Genomic DNA, 20719 nt, shown 5'->3' with positions numbered 1-20719 from the left:
AGGTGAGCTGGTTGTAGAACACACAGCATCTTGATCATCAGCTGGTTCAGATGAGTGAGCAGCAACAAAAGGTTGCTGATCAATATCAGTAGAATCAGTACCAGCTTGTGATCTCTCAGAACCAGCAGACCTAGGCTCAAGTTGCAGCACTTCAGTAGAGCCAGTAGGTCCACTTGGTTTAGACACAGATGGAACAGAATGTTCCATTTCATCATCAGAGAACCCAGCAGCATGGATTGGTGAGGGTTGTGCTGCTGGCTCTTCATCATCAAGAGCTTGCTGAGTAGGCTCTTCAAACAGTAACACTTCATCTTCACGATCAGTAGATGAAGCAGAGGCAGTTTCATCGAATGTAACATTAATGGATTCTTCAAAACAACCTCTTCTTTTGTTGTAGACCCTATATGCCTTTGACATGTTGGAATATCCAAGGAATATACCTTCATCAGCTTTAGCATCGAATTTGCCCAGCTGATCCCTATTATTTAGAATGTAACAGGGAGTGCCAAATACATGAAGAAATGAGATTGAGGGTCTTCTTCCTTTGAGAACTTCATATGCAGTTTTCTGATGTCTTTTCACAATAAGAGATCTATTCTGGGTAAAACAGGCAGTATTCACAGCTTCTGCCCAGTAGGAATTCTTCAACGCAGACTCAGCCAACATAGATCTTGCTGCTTCAATGAGAGTTCTGTTTCTTCTTTCTGCAACACCATTTTGCTGAGGTGTTCTCACAGCAGAGAAATTTTGGGAAATACCTTTGTCAGCACAAAATTCTTCTAATGTAGCATTTCTGAATTCTGTACCATGATCACTTCTTAGTTGCTTCACCAGTTGCCCATTCAAAAGCTCCATTCTTTTGATAAAATTGATGATTTCATCAGCAGCTTCACTCTTTTGCCTCAGAAAGAACACCCAAGTGTATCTCGAGTATTCATCAACAATAACCAGTGTATACTTCTTCCCACTACAGCTGGCCACATTCACTGGACCAAATAGATCCATATGAAGTAAGTGAAATGGTTTCTCAACAGATGAGATTTGCTTTGATTTGAACGAGGCATGGTGATGTTTTCCCTTTTCACAACCAGGACACAATCTGTCCTTCACATAAGACATTGTGGGTAGCCCAGACACCAAACTTCTACTGGATAATTTGTGAATATCTTTGAAGTTGAGATGTGAGAGTCTCTTGTGCCATAACCACTTCAGGTTGTCTGCTGCCTTTGAATAGAAACAAGTATCAGTTGTTGTGACTGCTGTGTTCATGTCAATTTGATACATGTTTTCATGACGTTTTGCAGTCAGCAGTGGCTTCCCTGTCTTATCAAAAATAGTACCAATTTTCTTTCTGAATTGGACTATCTTATTCTTGCTTGTTAGTTGGCTTATGCTGAGTAAGTTATGTTTAAGCCCAACTACATATGCAACATTTGAGAACGTGACATTCCCATTTGTCAAAGTACCAAAACCCTTTGTGTAACCCAACGAATTATCTCCATACGAAACAACTGGACCATCCTTTTCCTGATAGTCCATCAGCAGGGACTTACTTCCGGTCATATGTCTCGAACAACCACTGTCGAGATACCAGATTTGCTTGTTTTGAATGCCCTGCACAATAACTTAGAGATTAGTTCTTTTTGGGAACCCATCCAAGGATGGGTTCTGAAGGAGTCACCTTTGATGACTTCTTCTTTTCTACTGGCTTGCTAGAAGGAGCAGCAGATGGGGTTTGGGTTTGAGTACACTGGTTAGCCAGGTGAGCTTTGCTGCCACATTTGTAGCATTTTCTCACTTTTGGCTTTTGTGGCTGGTCATGCACAGATCTAATAAGGGCAGTAGGATCGGGTCGAATTTTAGTTACTGCCTCAATTAGCTGGTCAAGCTTGGCTGTCATTATCTCAGTGATTGACAGCTCATCAGTCGAGTCAATTTTTGCTTTTCCCTTATGGGCAGCTTTCCTTTTGGAACCAGTACCATGACCATGGCGAACTGTCTTTCCTTTATCATTTGACAAGTTAGCGTGGGAAATTGCTGGCTTGTCTTCTGATGCTGATGAACCAGTAGGTATCTTAACTGCTGCCTTAGATTTGCCAGTATTTCGTTTCACTGGCTTGTCTGCAGCTACTGGGTAACCAGTAGATTGGTCATCAGCTGGCTTAGCACTGGTAGAACTCGAACACGAAGGGGAATCAGTTGGTTTAACTTTTCTCAAATTGTTTTCAGTGATTTCCCTTTTAATACGTCTTTCTTTCGGAGTCATGTAGTGGATGCTTGAGGGGTCAGTAGTCTCATCAATTGAGTTACTGGCTTCTCTTGCTCTAACTTCATCCTCCAAAATTTCTTTCATGGCAGGTGGTGGGGACACAGTAGGTCTAACAAATTTGTTTGTCACAACCTTTTTACCTTCAACTATCTTGGCAAAAGTATTTGGCAAGACAGCTTCAGGATCAGTTTCAAGAATCGGGTCCATGAAAGTAACTTCTGCAATAGCAGCAGCAGCAGCATAGTCACCAGCAAAGAAGGCTTGAACTTGGGCAGGCACCTGTTCGTTAACACATTTAGCTGTGCGTTGAGCAGATGTGCACCATGAAGCAACAACTCTTTTGAGATTGTCCAACTGGGTCTTGACTTCTGCTGCCTCAACGTGAAGAGTTTCTAAAGCAAAGTTTTGTTTTTCAAGTTTGGAAATTGTATCTTTTAAGATCTTAATTTCATCATTTTTGCCTTTGAGTTTTTCATTTAAAGATTTGTTATTAGATTTCAAACTCTCTTCACGTTTGCAGCTTCTGCATAAATCAATTCTTAGGTAGTCAAACATTTTAGCTTTTTCATCATCAGTATAAGTTCGAAAATTATCAACCTTATACATCATTTCAGTTTTCCATTGAGGAGAATCTCTGTTTTGATCAGCTTCCCTCATATCAGCCAAAAACGTACTACCACCATCTTCCTCATCAGACTCCTCGACCTCTTTGGCCATCAAACACAGCTTTTTACCAGTAGCATAACCAGCACCATCATCATCAGTATCACTATCAGAAGATGAGGACGTGCTGGCTTCATCCCAGTCATGATGTTCAGCAACTAGAACCTTTTCTGGCTGTTTACCCTTCTTGTCAGTCTTTGCACTTTCCTTCATCTGAGCTTTCATAGCTTTGTACTTGTTTTTGTACTTATCAGCTTTTGAGAAAGAGTTAGCATGTGACGTGGAAGGTTTCTTGGACATGCATTCAGCAGCAAAATGTCCAACCTTCCCACAATTAAAGCACTCAGATTTAGGACCCTTGACTGACTTGCTGTTGTACCTAGCATTTGGCTTTTTGCTCCCTTTGTATGGCTTGCTGGTTCTACTACGATTGAACCTTTTGAACTGCCTAGCCAGTAGAGCCATACCTTCAGCAAACCCTTCTACATCACTTTCATCTGTACTGCTTTCTTCAGACCCAGTACCACTTTCCTCAACACTATCAGCTGACTCTTGTTCTGCCAGTAACTTTTGAACCAGTAAAGCTTTTTGAGCTTTCTTCCATTTAGCAGCAGCAATAAGAGCAGCATCATCATTTTTAGATGATTTTGAAGTGGTGGGGGCAGACCTAAAGTTTTCTTTCATGTTAAGTTCAAACTTGGCTTCTGCCTTCTCATGATTCCAAAGGGAACTGTAGAGAGAAGACAGATTAAAGTTCTTTAGGGTCTGTGTGGTTCTTAATGGGTCAGTAACAGGTTTCCATTTACATGGCAGTGCATCAATGAATTTGTTCACCTGTTCAAATTCAGTGTAGGTTACATTTAAAGTGGTCAGGTCTGCTATCAAAGAGTTAAACCTAATGAAGGTTTGCTTAAGGGTTTCATTCTTATAGGCAAAGAACATTTCATATTCTCTTTTAAGAGCAATCATCCTGTTCTGCCTAACTTCTCCCATACCCTCATAGGTGACATCTAGGTAGTCAAGCATAAGCTTAGCATTTTCTTTTCCCTTGATCAGTTTGAACAGTGGGTTAGGCAAAGTTATGGCTAACAGGGTTCTGATTTTAGGGTCAAGACCAACTCGACGTTTATCCTCATCATCCCATCTAGAGGGAGTGAGAATAACCTCTCTGCCAGGGATGGCAGGAGTGTCAGCTGTTGCTGGTGCACTACCAACTGTCTCAGTGGGAACAAAAGGGCCATCTTTGGCAATTCCAGGCATGAGTGAATCCACAGACTCAAGATGGAGCATGAACCTTGCCTTCCAGGTTTCATACTCATCTTCATCAAACTTTGGTGGTCTGTTAGACGAGCCATTCTCAAGGTAAGCTGAGTTTGAATACGAAGCCATAAGAGAATTCAGATCCAAGATATTAATTATCAAGACTGTAGCTCTGATACCAGTTGTCGGTCCCTTAATAACAACAGGAGTATTGTAGAGGGGGGGTGAATACAATTCTTTTCTTAATTAACTAGTCAGTTAAACACGTTTAGTATTCTGTAGTAAATAAGATAGAGTCACAGGTAATTTTCAACTGTTATTCTTTATTGATTAAATCAGAAAGAATCACAACTATCCTTGGCGGAAATGATAGTTGGTTGATACAGATTACCTAGATTATAGCTAAGAGATAAACTAAAGCTATTACACGGTTTGGACTCTAACAGATAAACCCACACCACTGGTTTTTACAATAGTGGATACAACAATATATATAGTAGTTCTATTAACCGTGTAATTAATCTATTGTCCACTAGTACATTGGATGCCTTGTACTTGTGGGGACAATTGTGTCAGAAGGCGTGCTCTCCTTCTTTCCTCTTAGGTAGCTATTTGCAGGAACACACCAATTCGGTTTGGCACTACCATTTGATTTAAACAAATGGAATGTTGTGTTCCCTAGGTATGAATAAAGTATAACACATGTCTGCACATGCGTTCCACTTCTGCATTCCCACGTGGTCTTGTAAGGTCACTTGTCAGCCGCCGACTCCTGTCCTTTTCTGTTCAACTTTGTCTTCGACTTCTGTTGAATAGTGCGTTGATGTAGACCACTCTGAGAAACTACCATGCTTGTAATGGAGCATGGCTGTCTTGTGTTGTATGCTGATATCCAGACTTACTGGTCCTTCATATGCTGAGTCACTTGATATTCTTGATTTGCTGGGTGCACATCCTGTGCTGATTCGAAGAATACATTTCTACCTTGTGCTGATAGACTAGGCAGCATACTAAACACTCGACACAGCTATATTAGCTGACTATACATAAACAAACGTGTGCTGGCTGCACATAACACTTTAGTGCAAATAAATATTGTTTTGTCATAATTAAATCCTTAATTATTTTGGGGACTCAACAATATCGTATATATTTATATTTATATTTTAATTTTAATTTTAATTTTAATCCTAATAATAAGGGTATGTTAGCGAATATTTTAAGGGTGTAAGTCGAAATTCTGTCCGTGTAACGCTACGCTATTTTTAATCATTGTAAGTTATGTTCAACCTTTTTACATTAATGTCTCGTAGCTAAGTTATTATTATGCTTATTTAATCCGAAGTAATCATGATGTTGGGCTAATTACTAAAACTGGGTAATTGGGCTTTGTACCATAATTGGGGTTTGGATAAAAGAACGACACTTGTGGAAATTAGACTATGGGCTATTAATGGGCTTTATATTTGTTTAACTAAATGATAGTTTGTTAATGTTAATATAAAGATTTACAATTGGGCGTCCCTATAAATTACCATATACACTCGATCGGACACGATGGGCGGGGTATTTATATGTACGAATAATCGTTCATTTAACCGGACACGGGAATGGATTAATAGCCACTAGAATAATTAAAACAGGGGTGAAATTATGTACAAGGACACTTGGTATAATTGATAACAAAGTATTAAAACCTTGGGTTACACTCAGTCGACATCCTGGTGTAATTATTAAACAAAGTATTAAAATCTTGTTACAGTTTAAGTCCCCAATTAGTTGGAATATTTAACTTTGGGTATAAGGATAATTTGACGAGGACACTCGCACTTTATATTTATGACTGATGGACTGTTATGGACAAAAACCAGACGGATATATTAAATAATCCAGGACAAAGGACAATTAACCCATGGGCATAAAACTAAAATCAACACGTCAAACATCATGATTACGGAAGTTTAAATAAGCATAATTCTTTTATTTCATATTTAATTTCCTTTATTTAATTGCACTTCTAATTATCGCATTTTTATTGTTATTGTATTTAATTGCACTTTTAATTATCGTACTTTTTAATTATCGCAAGTTTATTTTATCGCACTTTTATTATTCGCAATTTCATTATCGTTATTTACTTTACGCTTTAATTTAAGTCTTGTATTTATTTTTAATATTTTACATTTGGTTTTAACTGCGACTAAAGTTTTAAAATCGACAAACCGGTCATTAAACGGTAAAAACCCCCCTTTTATAATAATAATATTACTTATATATATATTTGTATTTTTATAAAAGTAAACTAATATAGCGTTAAGCTTTGTTTAAAGATTTCCCCGTGGAACGAACCGGACTTACTAAAAACTACACTACTGTACGATTAGGTACACTGCCTATAAGTGTTGTAGCAAGGTTTAAGTATATCCATTCTCTAAATAAATAAATATCTTGTGTAAAAATGTATCGTATTTAATAGTTTTTCCTGTAAAAATATAAGCTATTTTTTATACTACTCTGCTAAGACATCAGTTACCAATTTTCACGTAGCTAAAATGAGAAAAATTATCCAATCTTGTTTTACCCATAACTTCTTCATTTTAAATCCGTTTTGAGTGAATCAAATTGCTATGGTTTCATATTGAACTCTATTTTATGAATATAAATAGAAAAAGTATAGGTTTATAGTCGGAAAAATAAGTTACAAGTCGTTTTTGTAAAGGTAGTCATTTCAGTCGAAAGAACGACGTCTAGATGACCATTTTAGAAAACATACTTCCACTTTGAGTTTAACCATAATTTTTAGATATAGTTTCATGTTCATAATAAAAATCATTTTCCCATAATAACAACTTTTAAATCAAAGTTTATCATAGTTTTTAATTAACTAACCCAAAACAGCCCGCGGTGTTACTACGACGGCGTAAATCCGATTTTACGGTGTTTTTCGTGTTTCCAGGTTTTAAATCATTAAGTTAGCATATCATATAGATATAGAACATGTGTTTAGTTGATTTTAAAAGTCAAGTTAGAAGGATTAACTTTTATTTGCGAACAAGTTTAGAATTAACTAAACTATGTTCTAGTGATTACAAGTTTAAACCTTCGAATAAGATAGCTTTATATGTATGAATCGAATGATGTTATGAACATCATTACTACCTCAAGTTCCTTGGATAAACCTACTGGAAATGATAAAAATAGATCTAGCTTCAAAGGATCCTTGGATGGCTTGAAAGTTCTTGAAGCAGAATCATGACACGAAAACAATTTCAAGTAAGATTTCCACTTGAAATAAGATTGTTATAGTTATAGAAATTGAATTAAAGTTTGAATATGATTATTACCTTGTATTAGAAAGATAACCTACTGTAAGTAACAAAGGTTTCTTGATCTTGGATGATTACTTGGAATGGATTTAGAAAACTTGGAAGTAAACTTGCAATCTTGGAAGTATTCTTGATTTTATGAAACTAGAACTTTTAGAATTTATGAAGAACACTTAGAACTTGAAGATAGAACTTGAGAGAGATTAATTAGATGAAGAAAATTGAAGAATGAAAGTGTTTGTAGGTGTTTTTGGTCATTGGTGTATGGATTAGATATAAAGGATATGTAATTTTGTTTTCATGTAAATAAGTCATGAATGATTACTCATATTTTTGTAATTTTATGAGATATTTCATGCTAGTTGCCAAATGATGGTTCCCACATGTGTTAGGTGACTCACATGGGCTGCTAAGAGCTGATCATTGGAGTGTATATACCAATAGTACATACATCTAAAAGCTGTGTATTGTACGAGTACGAATACGGGTGCATACGAGTAGAATTGTTGATGAAACTGAACGAGGATGTAATTGTAAGCATTTTTGTTAAGTAGAAGTATTTTGATAAGTGTCTTGAAGTCTTTCAAAAGTGTATGAATACATATTAAAACACTACATGTATATACATTTTAACTGAGTCATTAAGTCATCGTTAGTCGTTAAATGTAAATGTTGTTTTGAAACCTTTAGGTTAACGATCTTGTTAAATGTTGTTAACCCATTGTTTATTATAACAAATGAGATGTTAAATTGTTATATTATCATGATATTATGATATATAATATATCTTAGTATGATATATATACAGTTAAATGTCGTTACAACGATAATCGTTACATATATGTCTCGTTTCGAAATCATTAAGTTAGTAGTCTTATTTTTACATATGTATTTCATTGTTAATACACTTAATAATATATTTACTTATCATTTAACATAATTAACCAAGTGTATCAATATCTTAATATGATTCATATGTACCTAGTAAGACGTTGTTATAACGATAATCGTTATATATATCGTTTTCGAGTTTCTTAAATTAATAGTCTCATTTTTATGTATATAACTCATTGTTAAAATACCTAATGAGATACATACTTATAATAAAATCATGTTAACAATATATATAACCATATATATGTCATCGTATAGTTTTTACAAGTTTTAACGTTCGTGAATCACCGGTCAACTTGGGTGGTCAATTGTCTATATGAAACCTATTTCAATTAACCAAGTCTTAACAAGTTTGATTGCTTAACATGTTGGAAACACTTAATCATGTAAATAACAATTTCATTTAATATATATATAAACATGGAAAAGTTTTGGTCACTACATGGATCTTAAGGTTATGAAGGTAAATGGGAAGCATTCTAAAGGAGTCATCACTACTGCCACGTAACATCTCTATTGCTTGACACTTGGCCTTCCATGCTTGATTGTATGATACGCTCACTCTAAACCGATTGGCTACATCATCACGTATATCTTTTGGTTTATACTCTCGATTTGCAGCCTTGAACGAATCCATAAGAATACTACCCAACACCTTTTTAGTAGCATGTTTATTGTTTCCCATAATTTGTGTGCGTGAGCATGTGTGTACGTCATGCAACTTCTTAACCATAAAGTTTTCATTGTGTCTTATTTTGTATGCACTACATTTCCACTCACAATTTGGCAACACACATTTAGCGGTGTACCAAGATTTGTCCGACTTTACAGGCTTTATTTGAAAGTTTTCTTCAAGGCATTTTGTAAATAGCTGGTTTAGGAATTCTTCCTTGTTCGAAAACGTTTGACGAACTTTGACCAAATCAGATACCTGATACGTGGTTGGAATTGGGGTCGTAAATTCGGGGTTTTCTTCATCTTGCTGACTGTGTAGAGTTGGCATATTCTAGAATAAATCTTGTTTTTCTTCATCTTCTTCATCTTCATCTTCCTCGTCACTTGCTTCATCCGATTCATTAGACGCAACAACAGGTATAAACGGGTTCTCTATTTTTTTTTATTTTACACACGTTCTCGGCGCAATGGTTGAAGAAATCAAATTCTTCTGTGTTTGGAGGTGGTATTTCAGCCTGTTCTTCTTCCAAATGGTGTGTTTCGAGGTTTTGTTCGGAATTGTCTATTCGTAGGGTTTCTTGCAGATGGTGTGTTTGTTTGTTTGGTTGAGACTCGAGTATTCGAAGGTTTTGTTGGAGATGGTGTGTTTGTGGATTTTGTTGGGGCTGGAGTGTTTCTAGGTTTTGTTGGAGATGGTGTGTTTGTGGATTTTGTTGGGGTTGAAGCATTCTTACTTTGTCGACAACATAAATATTACAAGGCTCGTTTGAGACAGCGTGTTTTAAAAACTCAAAAAAAATCTTCATGATCATCAGTAATATCAAAAATATGATTATTATCAATATATCTCAGCGAAACAGGTGCATTAGGTGGCAATTCAATTTTTTTAAGAACTTTCCTTAACAATACTCTTCGATTTATTAGTTTTTGTGGAGCAAGTGGTAATTTTAATCTGGTTCTAAAACAATCAAGAGGCAAATACATAGGTATGTTGTTAACAAATTCAAAATTACCCCCACAACATACATGAACAACAAATGCTTCATCATCACTACAGCTCATTAATACACAAATTAGTGAAAAATAGATAAAAGTGTACCTTAACGATGCTCTAATGACATGATCTATTTAGAAATGAAGTGAAATGAAATTGGTTATCTGGAGTTTTAGCCTCAATAAATACACAGGAACAAAATCTTATCCGTAAAGGTACAAAAAATCTAACAAAATCTTATCCAGAAATCAGAAAAAATCCATCCTGATAAGGCGCAAGGCCGCAAGGACGCAAGTCATGAACCTTGCGCCTTGCGTTCGTACGCAAGGGCGCAAGTCGCAAGGCCGCAAGGACTAATGATCCTTGCGCCTTGCGCGGGCAAATTCTCAAAAAAAAAAAAAATTAAGGGTTCCAGCTCAGAAAGGGATAAAAAAATAGGCAAATAGGTGATAAGCCCTAAATCAGTTTGATTTTTTCAAGTTTTATTTTCGAGTTACTTCGTTTGAATCCAAACATTACATTGAACACCCCTACTTGACATGTCTTATTTGAAGATAAATCTCCATTTAATAAAATTTAATTAACATTCGAATGAGGTATAAGCAGTATTTAAATTCTTTAACTTATGTGTGCTTAATTTTCAGTCAACAAGAAAGTGTAAATTACATACTTCGTAATTGGGCTCAAATTTCTAAGGGTAAATACATTGATGGGCTGTTACTGAACCACACCATACCATCTATCTATCTATGTTTAAGTAATTGGAGAAATTGATCAAAATACACTTTTTTTTAAGGCTTCAAATAAAATACACTTTTTAAAAAAAAATTGTCTTTTTACACCATTCGGTAGACGGGATTTCCGTCTACCACCTTTATCTGTCGTCTACTACCATTTTTACAAAGTAGTCGACGGTGAGATAAAGGTGGTAGACGAATTCCCGTCTACTGGGAGGGTTAGTAGACAGCGAGAACAAAGCAGTAGACAGACATTTACAAAGTAGTCGACTGTCTACTGCCTTGTTGTTACTGTCTACTGCCTTGTTGTTGCTGTCTACTGCCTTGTTGTTGCTGTCTACTGCCTTGTTAGTGTCTACAAGACAGTAGACAGCAACAACAAAGCAGTAGACAGCAACAACAAGGCAGTAGACGGTCGACTACTTTGTAAATTCTGTCTACCACCTTTATCTCACTGTCGACTACTTTGTAAAAATGGTAGTAGACGACAGATAAAGGTGGTAGACAGAAATCCCGTCTACCGAATGGTGTAAAAAGACAATTTTTTTTAAAAAGTGTATTTTGTTTGAAGCTTTAAAAAAAAAGTGTATTTTGAACAATTTTCCCAAGTAATTGAAATAATTAGTTATGTGAATGGGGTCACTAATTAATAATTTTAATGGGGTCACAGTCACTAACCATTTTACTTTGTAGACACATCAATTTAGGGATGTCAATGGACCGGATATGGATCGGGTGATGCCGTATCCATATCCATATCCATTTAGTTTTTGTTCATTCATATCCATATCCATTTAGTTTCAGGTCATCCATCCATATCCATATATAGTGGATTAAGCAGGTTAATGGATATCCAGTGGATATTAAAAAATATTATAATATTTTCTAATATGTGATTAAAATAAAAACGTAGTATAGCAAAAATAACATAACATTACATAGTTAAAATCTATCCATAAAATATGTGTAATCTTTGTCGAAAATATAACAAAATTTGTTAAATTTACTATGAAACATAGAATATGAAAAATTAAAATGAAATTTCTAAGTCTGTTTTGTTAGATATACGTGTTTTATTATAATATATTATAGTTATTCCATTATATGGTTGAAAGAAAAATATAAATTTAACGGTAAATGAACTCGTAATAGTAAATATGTAAGCATATATCTATATTTATGTATTTGTATATGTATTTCGGGTGTTAATGGATATATTCATGGATGAAACTTTTCATCCATGTCCGTATCTATATCCATTTAGGTTTATCCATATCCGTATCCATATCCATTTAACTTCATCCATATCCATGAGAAAGCGGGTAGATCGGGGGATATCCGTTGGATCGGGTGGCCATTGTCATCCCTATACAGCATGCTGGTCTTATATATGAATGGGGTAATTAAAATTTCAATGGGGTCATATAACCCCATATACATATATGTAGCTACGCCTCTGTGTATAATGAATACACATTCAAACAATAACAAATATTTCTTAGCAGCGAAGCGCATACTCCGTAATTTTTGTTTAAATACTTTTTAGTCCTTGAAAATCAAGTACGTACAATATTATCGATTATGGTGACAAAACCTGTAATATCATAAGCCCAATTTTAGCACTATATTTGGGCTATTTGTAAGCCCAATAATCTCAGTCTTCTGCTCCCGAACCTAGATTCCCCGTACAACTTCACCTGAGCTCGGCCGACCTGCAATTAAATACACACGATTTCGTTTCCGATGAGGGTTTTTCATCGGTGATGTATTCTTTCACCGCCACAATGATACTTTTCATTATTATTACTACACCTACATACACAAATCATACTAACCCGATTGTATAATTTCACTTTTGATGGGGACTGAATCGCTGAATCTATATTCAGAAATTACAAATTTATTTATTTTTTGCAATCTCTTTAATGTCCCGTTAGCAGATTAGGGTTAGGAACAATGCCATTGAGGTTACCAATTCATTTCCGAAGAACACAACTTTTACCAATTTCTTATTTTAGTATTTGTAACCTACAAAAGGTGTTAAGATACAATTCGATTTCGAATTCGCAAAGTGGAATTAGTGGTGCCATGTCTATTTGGTTTGTTAAAGTTGTATGCACGGTAAGTGTTCGACGAAAATCCTCAGTGAAAGAAGTTAGTGTTTCGGATTATCTTCGGAAGAATTTGGATAGTTCGATTGCTTATAGTGTTATTGAGCATATGGGTTGTAATTGGAATGACCCGAAATCGGCTTACGGGTTTTTAGAGTATAGTAGGAGTGTGTTGAGTGTTGTTCATTCAGTTGAGACGTATAGTTTTGTTTTGAGGTCTTGTTGTCAGTTAGGTGTTCTTGATTTAGCTAAAAAGGTAATTGATTTAATGAGAGTTGATGGGTTGTGGCCAGATAGTTCGCTTTTAGGGTTTGTGATCACAACATTTGTGAATGCTGGTAAGTTTGATGTTGGCAAAGAGTTGATAATTAATCATTTGAGTAATGATGGCATGATTAGTTGTGTTGTTATCAACAGGCTTTTGAGTTTGTTGGTGAAGAGTAATCAGGTGGATGAAGCGGTTTCTTTGTTTGAAAACGTTACGTTAAGATCGCAGTGCTACATTGCTGATACGTGTGGTTTTAACATAGTCATATGTGGTCTGTGCAGGGTTAATCAGGTTGACAAGGCGTTCAGATTTTTTACCCAAATGAGTAAGTTCGGTTGTTCGCCTGATTCAGTTACCTATAATACCCTTTTGAATGGATTTTGTCGCGTTGGAAAAGTCGATAAAGCACATGAATTATTAAAAGAAATTTGTATGGTAGATGGATTTTCACCCGACGTTGTAACTTTTACTTCAGTTATAACAGGGTACTGCAAACTAGGTAAAATGGAAGACGCGATAGGCTTATTTTATAAGATGATTGATCTTGGAATTAGACCTAACATTCGTACGTTTAATGCTATCATTGATGGTTTTGGCAAGATTGGCAATATGGTTTCTGTTCAAAATATGTATGAGAAAATGCTGAATTTTGAATGCACTCCTGACGTTTACACTTTCACATCGATCATTGATGGCCATTGTCGGATAGGGAATTTGCACAAGGGCTTAAAGATTTGGGATGACATGAATACAAGAAATGTGTATCCTAACGTATATACGTTTAGCGTTCTCATCCATTCGTTGTGTAAACAAAGTAGATTAAGTGAAGCACGGGACCTATTAAGACAATTGAATAAGAGAGGCGATATTATTCCTAAAGCATTTATTTACAACCCTGTAATTGACGGTTTTTGCAAAGCAGGAAACATAGACGAGGCTAATATGATTGTTAAGGAAATGGAGGAGAAAAGATGCAAACTTGATAAGATGACGTTTACCATTTTAATTATTGGGCACTGTAATAAAGGGCGAATGAATGAAGCCATAAGTCTTTTCAACAAAATGGTAAAAGACGGTTGTGCCCCAGATTCCGTTACTGTAAATTCATTGGTATCACGACTTCGAAAGGCCGGTATGCCTAACGAAGCATTTGAAATAAAGAAAGCTTCATTGGGTGTATGGGTCCCGCAAACAGATGCTTCGTGTAGTAAAAACATAGCAATCCCTGTGGCTGTATAAATGGCGTGACTTTTTTAGTACGTGGACCTAGCAATCCTTGAGGTTATCGGTACATGCAAAAGTGCTCAATGGTCGGCATTATCAGGTGTGCACATGTAGTATACATGATTCGTTATTCGTTTGTTATATACTACGTATATGTTTATATTTACTACCTTGTTGTAAATTTCTAATTTAGCTTCTAAATTTTGATGCTTAAAAGTGATTGTCATGCTTATAAAATTTTGAAGCATCGCTTCAACGGCATCCCCTTCACCTTGTGTGTTGGGGCTGGAGGTTAGGTCATGAATTCGAGCCTCGCTCTATTCATCCTATTAATTAATCTGCATGAAATATGGATATCCAGATAGACCCCAGGGTTTTTTTTTTTCCCGGATTCATTCAGGACTCAAACTCGGTCCGCCTGCCCCTCGGGATGGTTAAAGGATCGGGTTCGTGTAATGCGATTCGGGTTTCCTCCCGAACGCGTATGTGTGTGCAAAAGATGAGTGTCGTTGAAATAAATGATACACGGATGCAAAGCTTGCCGTTAAAAAAAAATATACTTATAAATCAGAACGATGAATGATTTTAAAGGCATTGAGTTGTTTAGTCATTATGTTGACATATTATATTTTCTCATTTCAGTCAGTAGCGGATCTAAGAATTGTAGTCACGGGTGTCACTAGTTAAAATTTTTTTTTACACTATCCAGTGGTGTCACTCAAAAAAAATTTACACTATCCAATGGTATCACTAGTTAAAACCCTCTAAAAAATTTAACTGCATCTATTTCAGTGGTTGCCCGTGCTACCATTAACAAACAATTAGATCCGCCCTTGATTTCAGTCATTATCTCATTGATATGTAGAGTGCTCGGTCTTATCTATCTGAAATCTTGAAAATACTTGCTATGCATGATCAGTACATAGTAAAATATATAGGGATTATGGATATGATGTACAATATAATAAGTGGGGATTTTGGTGCAGGGTATGTGAAATGATTATATGCTAAATATATAGTCATGTACTTCATACTGGGGATATGACATCTAACAAAACGAATGTAATGGTCTACAATTGACTGTCAATGAGACAGAATTGTGTAGTTTTTCACTTTTTTATACTGAGCATCAGAAGATACATTTACATTGTGTTCATTTCTGAGTAAAACAGTTTGATGTGTTTAAGTGGTATTTTATTGAAGCACGTATGCTGTCATTATCTGATGTGTGTATGAAGAGGTGTACTTGTATAAATCCATATACATTGTGTTCATACTATATTCTGTCATTTTACTGGTTTCATCCAGTTTTATGTAGCAACCTGTTCTAGGAGGTTTCTGGATTTGTATAATTTGTTTGATCTGCTTATCTTCCGTCCATTTAACTTGTTGAATCTTATCTGATCTGTTGTTCCTTTACTTGGATTGAACCTTTTTGAGTATCTTAATCTATTTTGTCTGATCTGTATAGCATATCTGTTTGGTTACTCTCTTAAGACAGTGATTTCAATGCCATTTGTGTCAACTAACGGTGGCAAATTAAGCGGGTTTGGGGAGTAATGAATTGTTTTGGGCCTAATTAAAATAATAGGTGATCTTTTGCTACGGCAGAGTGATATGCCTAATGCTTTCAAATTACTGGTTTTTTATCATATGCACATGCTTGTACTCTTGCATTGTATTTTACTTTCCATTAAATGCAGTGCCGATTTTTGTTCACTTAATTTTTAAATCTATTTACACCTGGATTTGCCACTCTAATTATTTTCCTTAGTTTTGGGCGTATTATTTGTATTCAATGCTTGTTCTATCATTATATGAAATATTGGGAATTCAGTTACTGAACTTGTCAATTACAACCCTTGAATATTTTTTTTAACAGGTTGTGTCTGATAATTGTTTCCGCGTGCCTGATAACCCGAGTCCCGTTTGATTTCACCCTAGAGATACTGGATGCTGTAAGCTACTCAGATATGCATTTATGGGGATATCTTTTGCAAAATACCTGAATCAAATTGCCTAAAACGGTAGAAAATCAAGGTATGTATGTAGGTAGATTGGCTAAAACTCAAATTCACCTAAAATATGTTATTATTGTGTGCATTTCACCCGTTTGATTTTACCTTTGGTTCTTGTGAGCATTGCGTAAATATGTGGGCCAACTAAAGATCCCGTAGATATGGCATGTTGAAAGAATAAGTTTGTTAGATAACTACAAAAAGAGGATCCCCAATCGTGCTACAATATCACATCACGTCATCAAATAATAAGTTTGATGGTGTTTTTGCAATTGTCTAAAAATTCTTTTGCACTTCTTGCTGATTATGCACTTAGCTCACTGCGCTTCTTAAACTTAAGGAGAAGGCCCCTTGTAAATTTAGGGACTTGTTATTTAGAAAAGGACCTTTTCACTATATCTTAAACATTTGTAGGATTTAATCATGTAAAAATGGATTTAAGTTGTATAGTATAAACTCCAAGGACTTTAAATTATAAAATATAATATTTTAAGTGACCTATGCTTGGAACATGAAGTTTAGGGACTTGTATAGATTAAGCAAAAGTTCAAAGTCTTGTTTCCTTATTTATAACGAATATTTGGTTTACTTTTTTTTAGTATTACCTGAGACTTCAATAATTTGGTATATGATTTTAACAAGAAAGATGGTCACGCGCTTCGCTGCTATGTTAATTAAAAAAAATTTTAAAAAAATCTCCGGGAGAAATCGTGAACAGTAAAAAAGGAAAATTGTGAACAGTAAATGGGGCAATTAGGGGGCAGCATTCACTGTTGTCCTTAGTATATTGTATAAATATAATATAAATATATAATGTATAATATAATATATTGTATAATTGGAGTTTGTGTGCTAAATTTTCTGAAATTCTGTAATTGCAGATGATATATGATTTTAATCTGGAGTTTCAACATGTTAGACTGACAAAATGATCTAGATGTGGGTATGGCATAAACAACACCAGTTCACCAAGTCTCCAATCCGTTTGAGCAAAGAAACAATCAGGTTGATGAATTATTTTCTCAGTTCCAGTTTCTCATAATAGAGTTATTAAGTTTTAGAATTTTCAGACCATATTTTTGAGAGAATACCTAGCATAGGTATGTGAAGCGTACGGAGTATCAAATTGGATTAGATAAATGTATATAGTGATATGCAATACGACAAACTCAATTTTGAAACTGATTCCTAGTTAGTCTTATAAGAACACTTGACACTTGTTTTAGATATAGATTACCTCAGATGCCTGTAGGCAAAACAAGTCTGATATTCATTCATTTTTACTTTCTACTCTATCCACGAGTGGATAATATGTCGGAACATAAGCGTGTTTGTGATGAAAATAACAACAAACATGTCAAGTAGGTAGCGACACACAGCCGGCCCTGCCACCGGGTGTCAAGGGCGACATCCCGGGGCATCAAATAATCGAAGGCAACCCGTTTATTAATCCATGTTATTTTTATATACTTTGATGATGTTTATAGTGTGTAAAACTGTAAATTTGTATTTATAAATGAAAAAATTGCAGGGTTTAGTATGAAAGACCACAACCATACCATCTACATTAGACAAGTTATTATTATTACGGAGTATTATTTTTAATTTTGTATTTTTGTGTGCCTTTTTGAGTTTAGAATATTAAAGAAAATTAGTTTTCCAATCTAGGTTATAAGTTATGGATGAGATGGTTTTAGTTGTTTTCAAATAGTTGGTCCCTAAAATTGTTTCTTTGTTTCTCCGGTTCGAATTTCTTTTATGTTTTTGTGATCTTTTTATAAGTAACTATACACAATTACACAATAACCATTAAAAAGATAGTGTATTAGTAAATTATATAGTAAATATTAGTAGTAATCTTTTAATGATCTTTATAATTAAAAATACAAGGATAGTCTAATATTAGCGTTTTTCTAATAACCAATATGGCAATATGTAAAGGCTTGTAGTTCAATAGTACTAGTGGAATGATTCGTGAAACCACGAGTTTGTTTTGATGAAATAGTTTAATAATATGTTTTAGGTATTAAGTGAACGTAAATGTTAAAGTCATTTAGTTTAATGACTCGTGGAACCACAGATTCCGCCTAAGAAACTTGTCATTGTGTTTACAAACGTATTGATATACTTAACTTAGTCAGAATAAATGAACTACATTTATTCTCCCACGACTTTCTTTCAATTTTCATCACAATTGCTATATTCCTTGTCATAAAAGTCTACATTACAACATTTTATTGAGACGCGTATTTTGTATACATATGTAACGTAATTAATTCCGTAAAAAATCCATAGTTGAATAATGATAATATAATAATTATAAATTTTTCTCCAAAATTGAGTATTTATATTTTTAATAATATTTATGATAGGATATTTAACTATTTTAAAAAGTGATCGAATATTTTGTGTTTAAAAAGTTGACTAATGAATGATATTTTGTTGTGTTTAAGAAATTTTATTTTAAGTATGTTATAAGAGATTTGCTATTCCCACACAAATATATCACACAATATCAGCCACACTCTGACTTATGCAAATTATTTAGTTGTTATGATTAAAGAAAAGAAAAGAATAAGATATGATGCAGAAGAAAATCACGTTCGTTATAAAATAATACGGAATAATTATTTAGTTGTTATTATGAAAAGGAAAAAATAATTTACTAAAAAGTAGAAGATAAATAATTACTCTTTTTTATTAATTTATTTTAATTAGTATTTACTAGTGAAATGACCTGTGAAATCACGGGTTTGTTTAAACAAAATAGTTTGATGATATGTTTTAAGTATTAAGTGAATGTAAATGCTAAAGTCATTTAGTTTAATGACCCGTAGAACCACAGATTTCGACTAAGAAAATTGATAATCAAATTATTGAAGATTATAAAATGCATATAGTAAATAACGGCAACGAAAGCGTACCACAAATATTTTGTCTGTAACATGATCCGAAATAATCAAATATTTTGAAAGAACGAAAGCTAAACCATTAATATTAAGGTAGGTGATATTGTTTTGAAATTTTGATTAAATAATATGCAGGATAAATTTTTTTAAATTTAGAAACAGAATAATTGATTAAGTTATCATATATCTTTTGCATTTATTTTTCATTATTATCATTTTACCTTTAATTGTTATTAATTAAGTGTATATAATTAAGATTATTGTTATTTGTGACATCATTATGATGCTCTAAGAATTTTTTAAATTTTTTTGAATTTTTTTAAAGCTTGAAAAATGTTTATTTATGATATCATCATTTTATAATTTTAATAGAAAGTATAGATGACATCATCTAGATATCTTCTAATTTTTTCTTTTTTCTTTTGATTTATTTTTATACAGGATAATTGTTTTTTTTATGATATCATAAGATTAGAGATTTAATATTAACTATAGATAGATAGATTACACAACACTCGTGAAGTCAACGAAATTAGCCTAATACCTAAAAACTAGAACATTGCTGAAAAAGATTAGGTATATAAAATACAAGAATAATTTTTGTTCAGCTTGCCCGGGGTAAAGAAAAAATCAAGACCGGCCTAGTGAGTAGTGACACTTTCTAAAGTTTAAACCAAGTACAGACTCGAGTTGTTCGAGTTGGGTGAGGGTGAGTTTGGAACAAAACTTAATAACACGACTTTGATTTAGTTGGGTCAAAATGGTTTCACACTTTCACTAACCCTTGATTACATTTTTGTCCACCTTAGAGTTTCAAAGATGATCCTAAATCACTTTTAAAGCCACGTTGATTAATTTTGTAATTTTATGAAGAAAAAATATTAATCATATTTTTGTTGCGTAGTAATACGAAATATATCAAAAATTAGGCCTCACAAAAAAGAGAAAAGACAAAAACGGTTGGACTGAACGTATACATTATATTTTCCACGGGTGGCATGAATTTCCGGTACCCGTGATAACATTTATTTGCCTCATGTGTGACATCCACACACTCAAAATATATACCGTACCAAACACCACTTCCGTCATCATAAAATAATTTATTTATTTATTATCATTAACCTTCGGCAAATAACGTAGTTTAAATCGTAATAGATCAAACGTCCTAAAGTGCATATTGACTTGGTTACATATGAACGATCTAACTGAACCATATTATACTTGCATTGAACAATGTTAACCGAACACAAAAATACAATGGAAATAGCCAAATGAAACAAACAATTGCAACAACATAATCCGTGTCCACGCGCAACACAAACCAAATTTGCTTTTAGAACGTAAATTGCAATTTGCTAGATGACGTGA

The 20719-nt window shown here is 34.2% G+C and overlaps 1 protein-coding gene across 1 annotated transcript; it reads left to right on the top strand.

Moving 5' to 3' along the window:
- Nucleotides 1–12546: 12546 nt before the first annotated feature.
- LOC139855767 (uncharacterized) lies at nt 12547–17834 on the top strand. The gene is made up of 3 exons (XM_071845012.1): nt 12547–14521; nt 16304–16461; nt 17321–17834. Exon 1 carries the CDS (start codon nt 12775–12777, stop codon nt 14434–14436), a length of 1662 nt encoding a protein of 553 aa, XP_071701113.1. The 5' UTR covers nt 12547–12774; the 3' UTR covers nt 14437–14521; nt 16304–16461; nt 17321–17834.
- The last annotated feature ends 2885 nt before the right edge of the window (nt 17835–20719 follow it).

This window comes from Rutidosis leptorrhynchoides, chromosome 6 (assembly GCF_046630445.1).
Source record: "Rutidosis leptorrhynchoides isolate AG116_Rl617_1_P2 chromosome 6, CSIRO_AGI_Rlap_v1, whole genome shotgun sequence".
Taxonomy (NCBI): Eukaryota; Viridiplantae; Streptophyta; class Magnoliopsida; order Asterales; family Asteraceae; genus Rutidosis; species Rutidosis leptorrhynchoides.
The sequence above is the reverse complement of the archived record's forward strand: the minus strand, read 5'-3'. Positions and strand labels throughout refer to the sequence as shown.

What these genes read in the sequence shown, in the direction of transcription:
- LOC139855767 (XM_071845012.1), top strand. Translation starts at nt 12,775, where the DNA reads ATGCCATTGAGGTTACCAATTCATTTCCGAAGAACACAACTTTTACCA.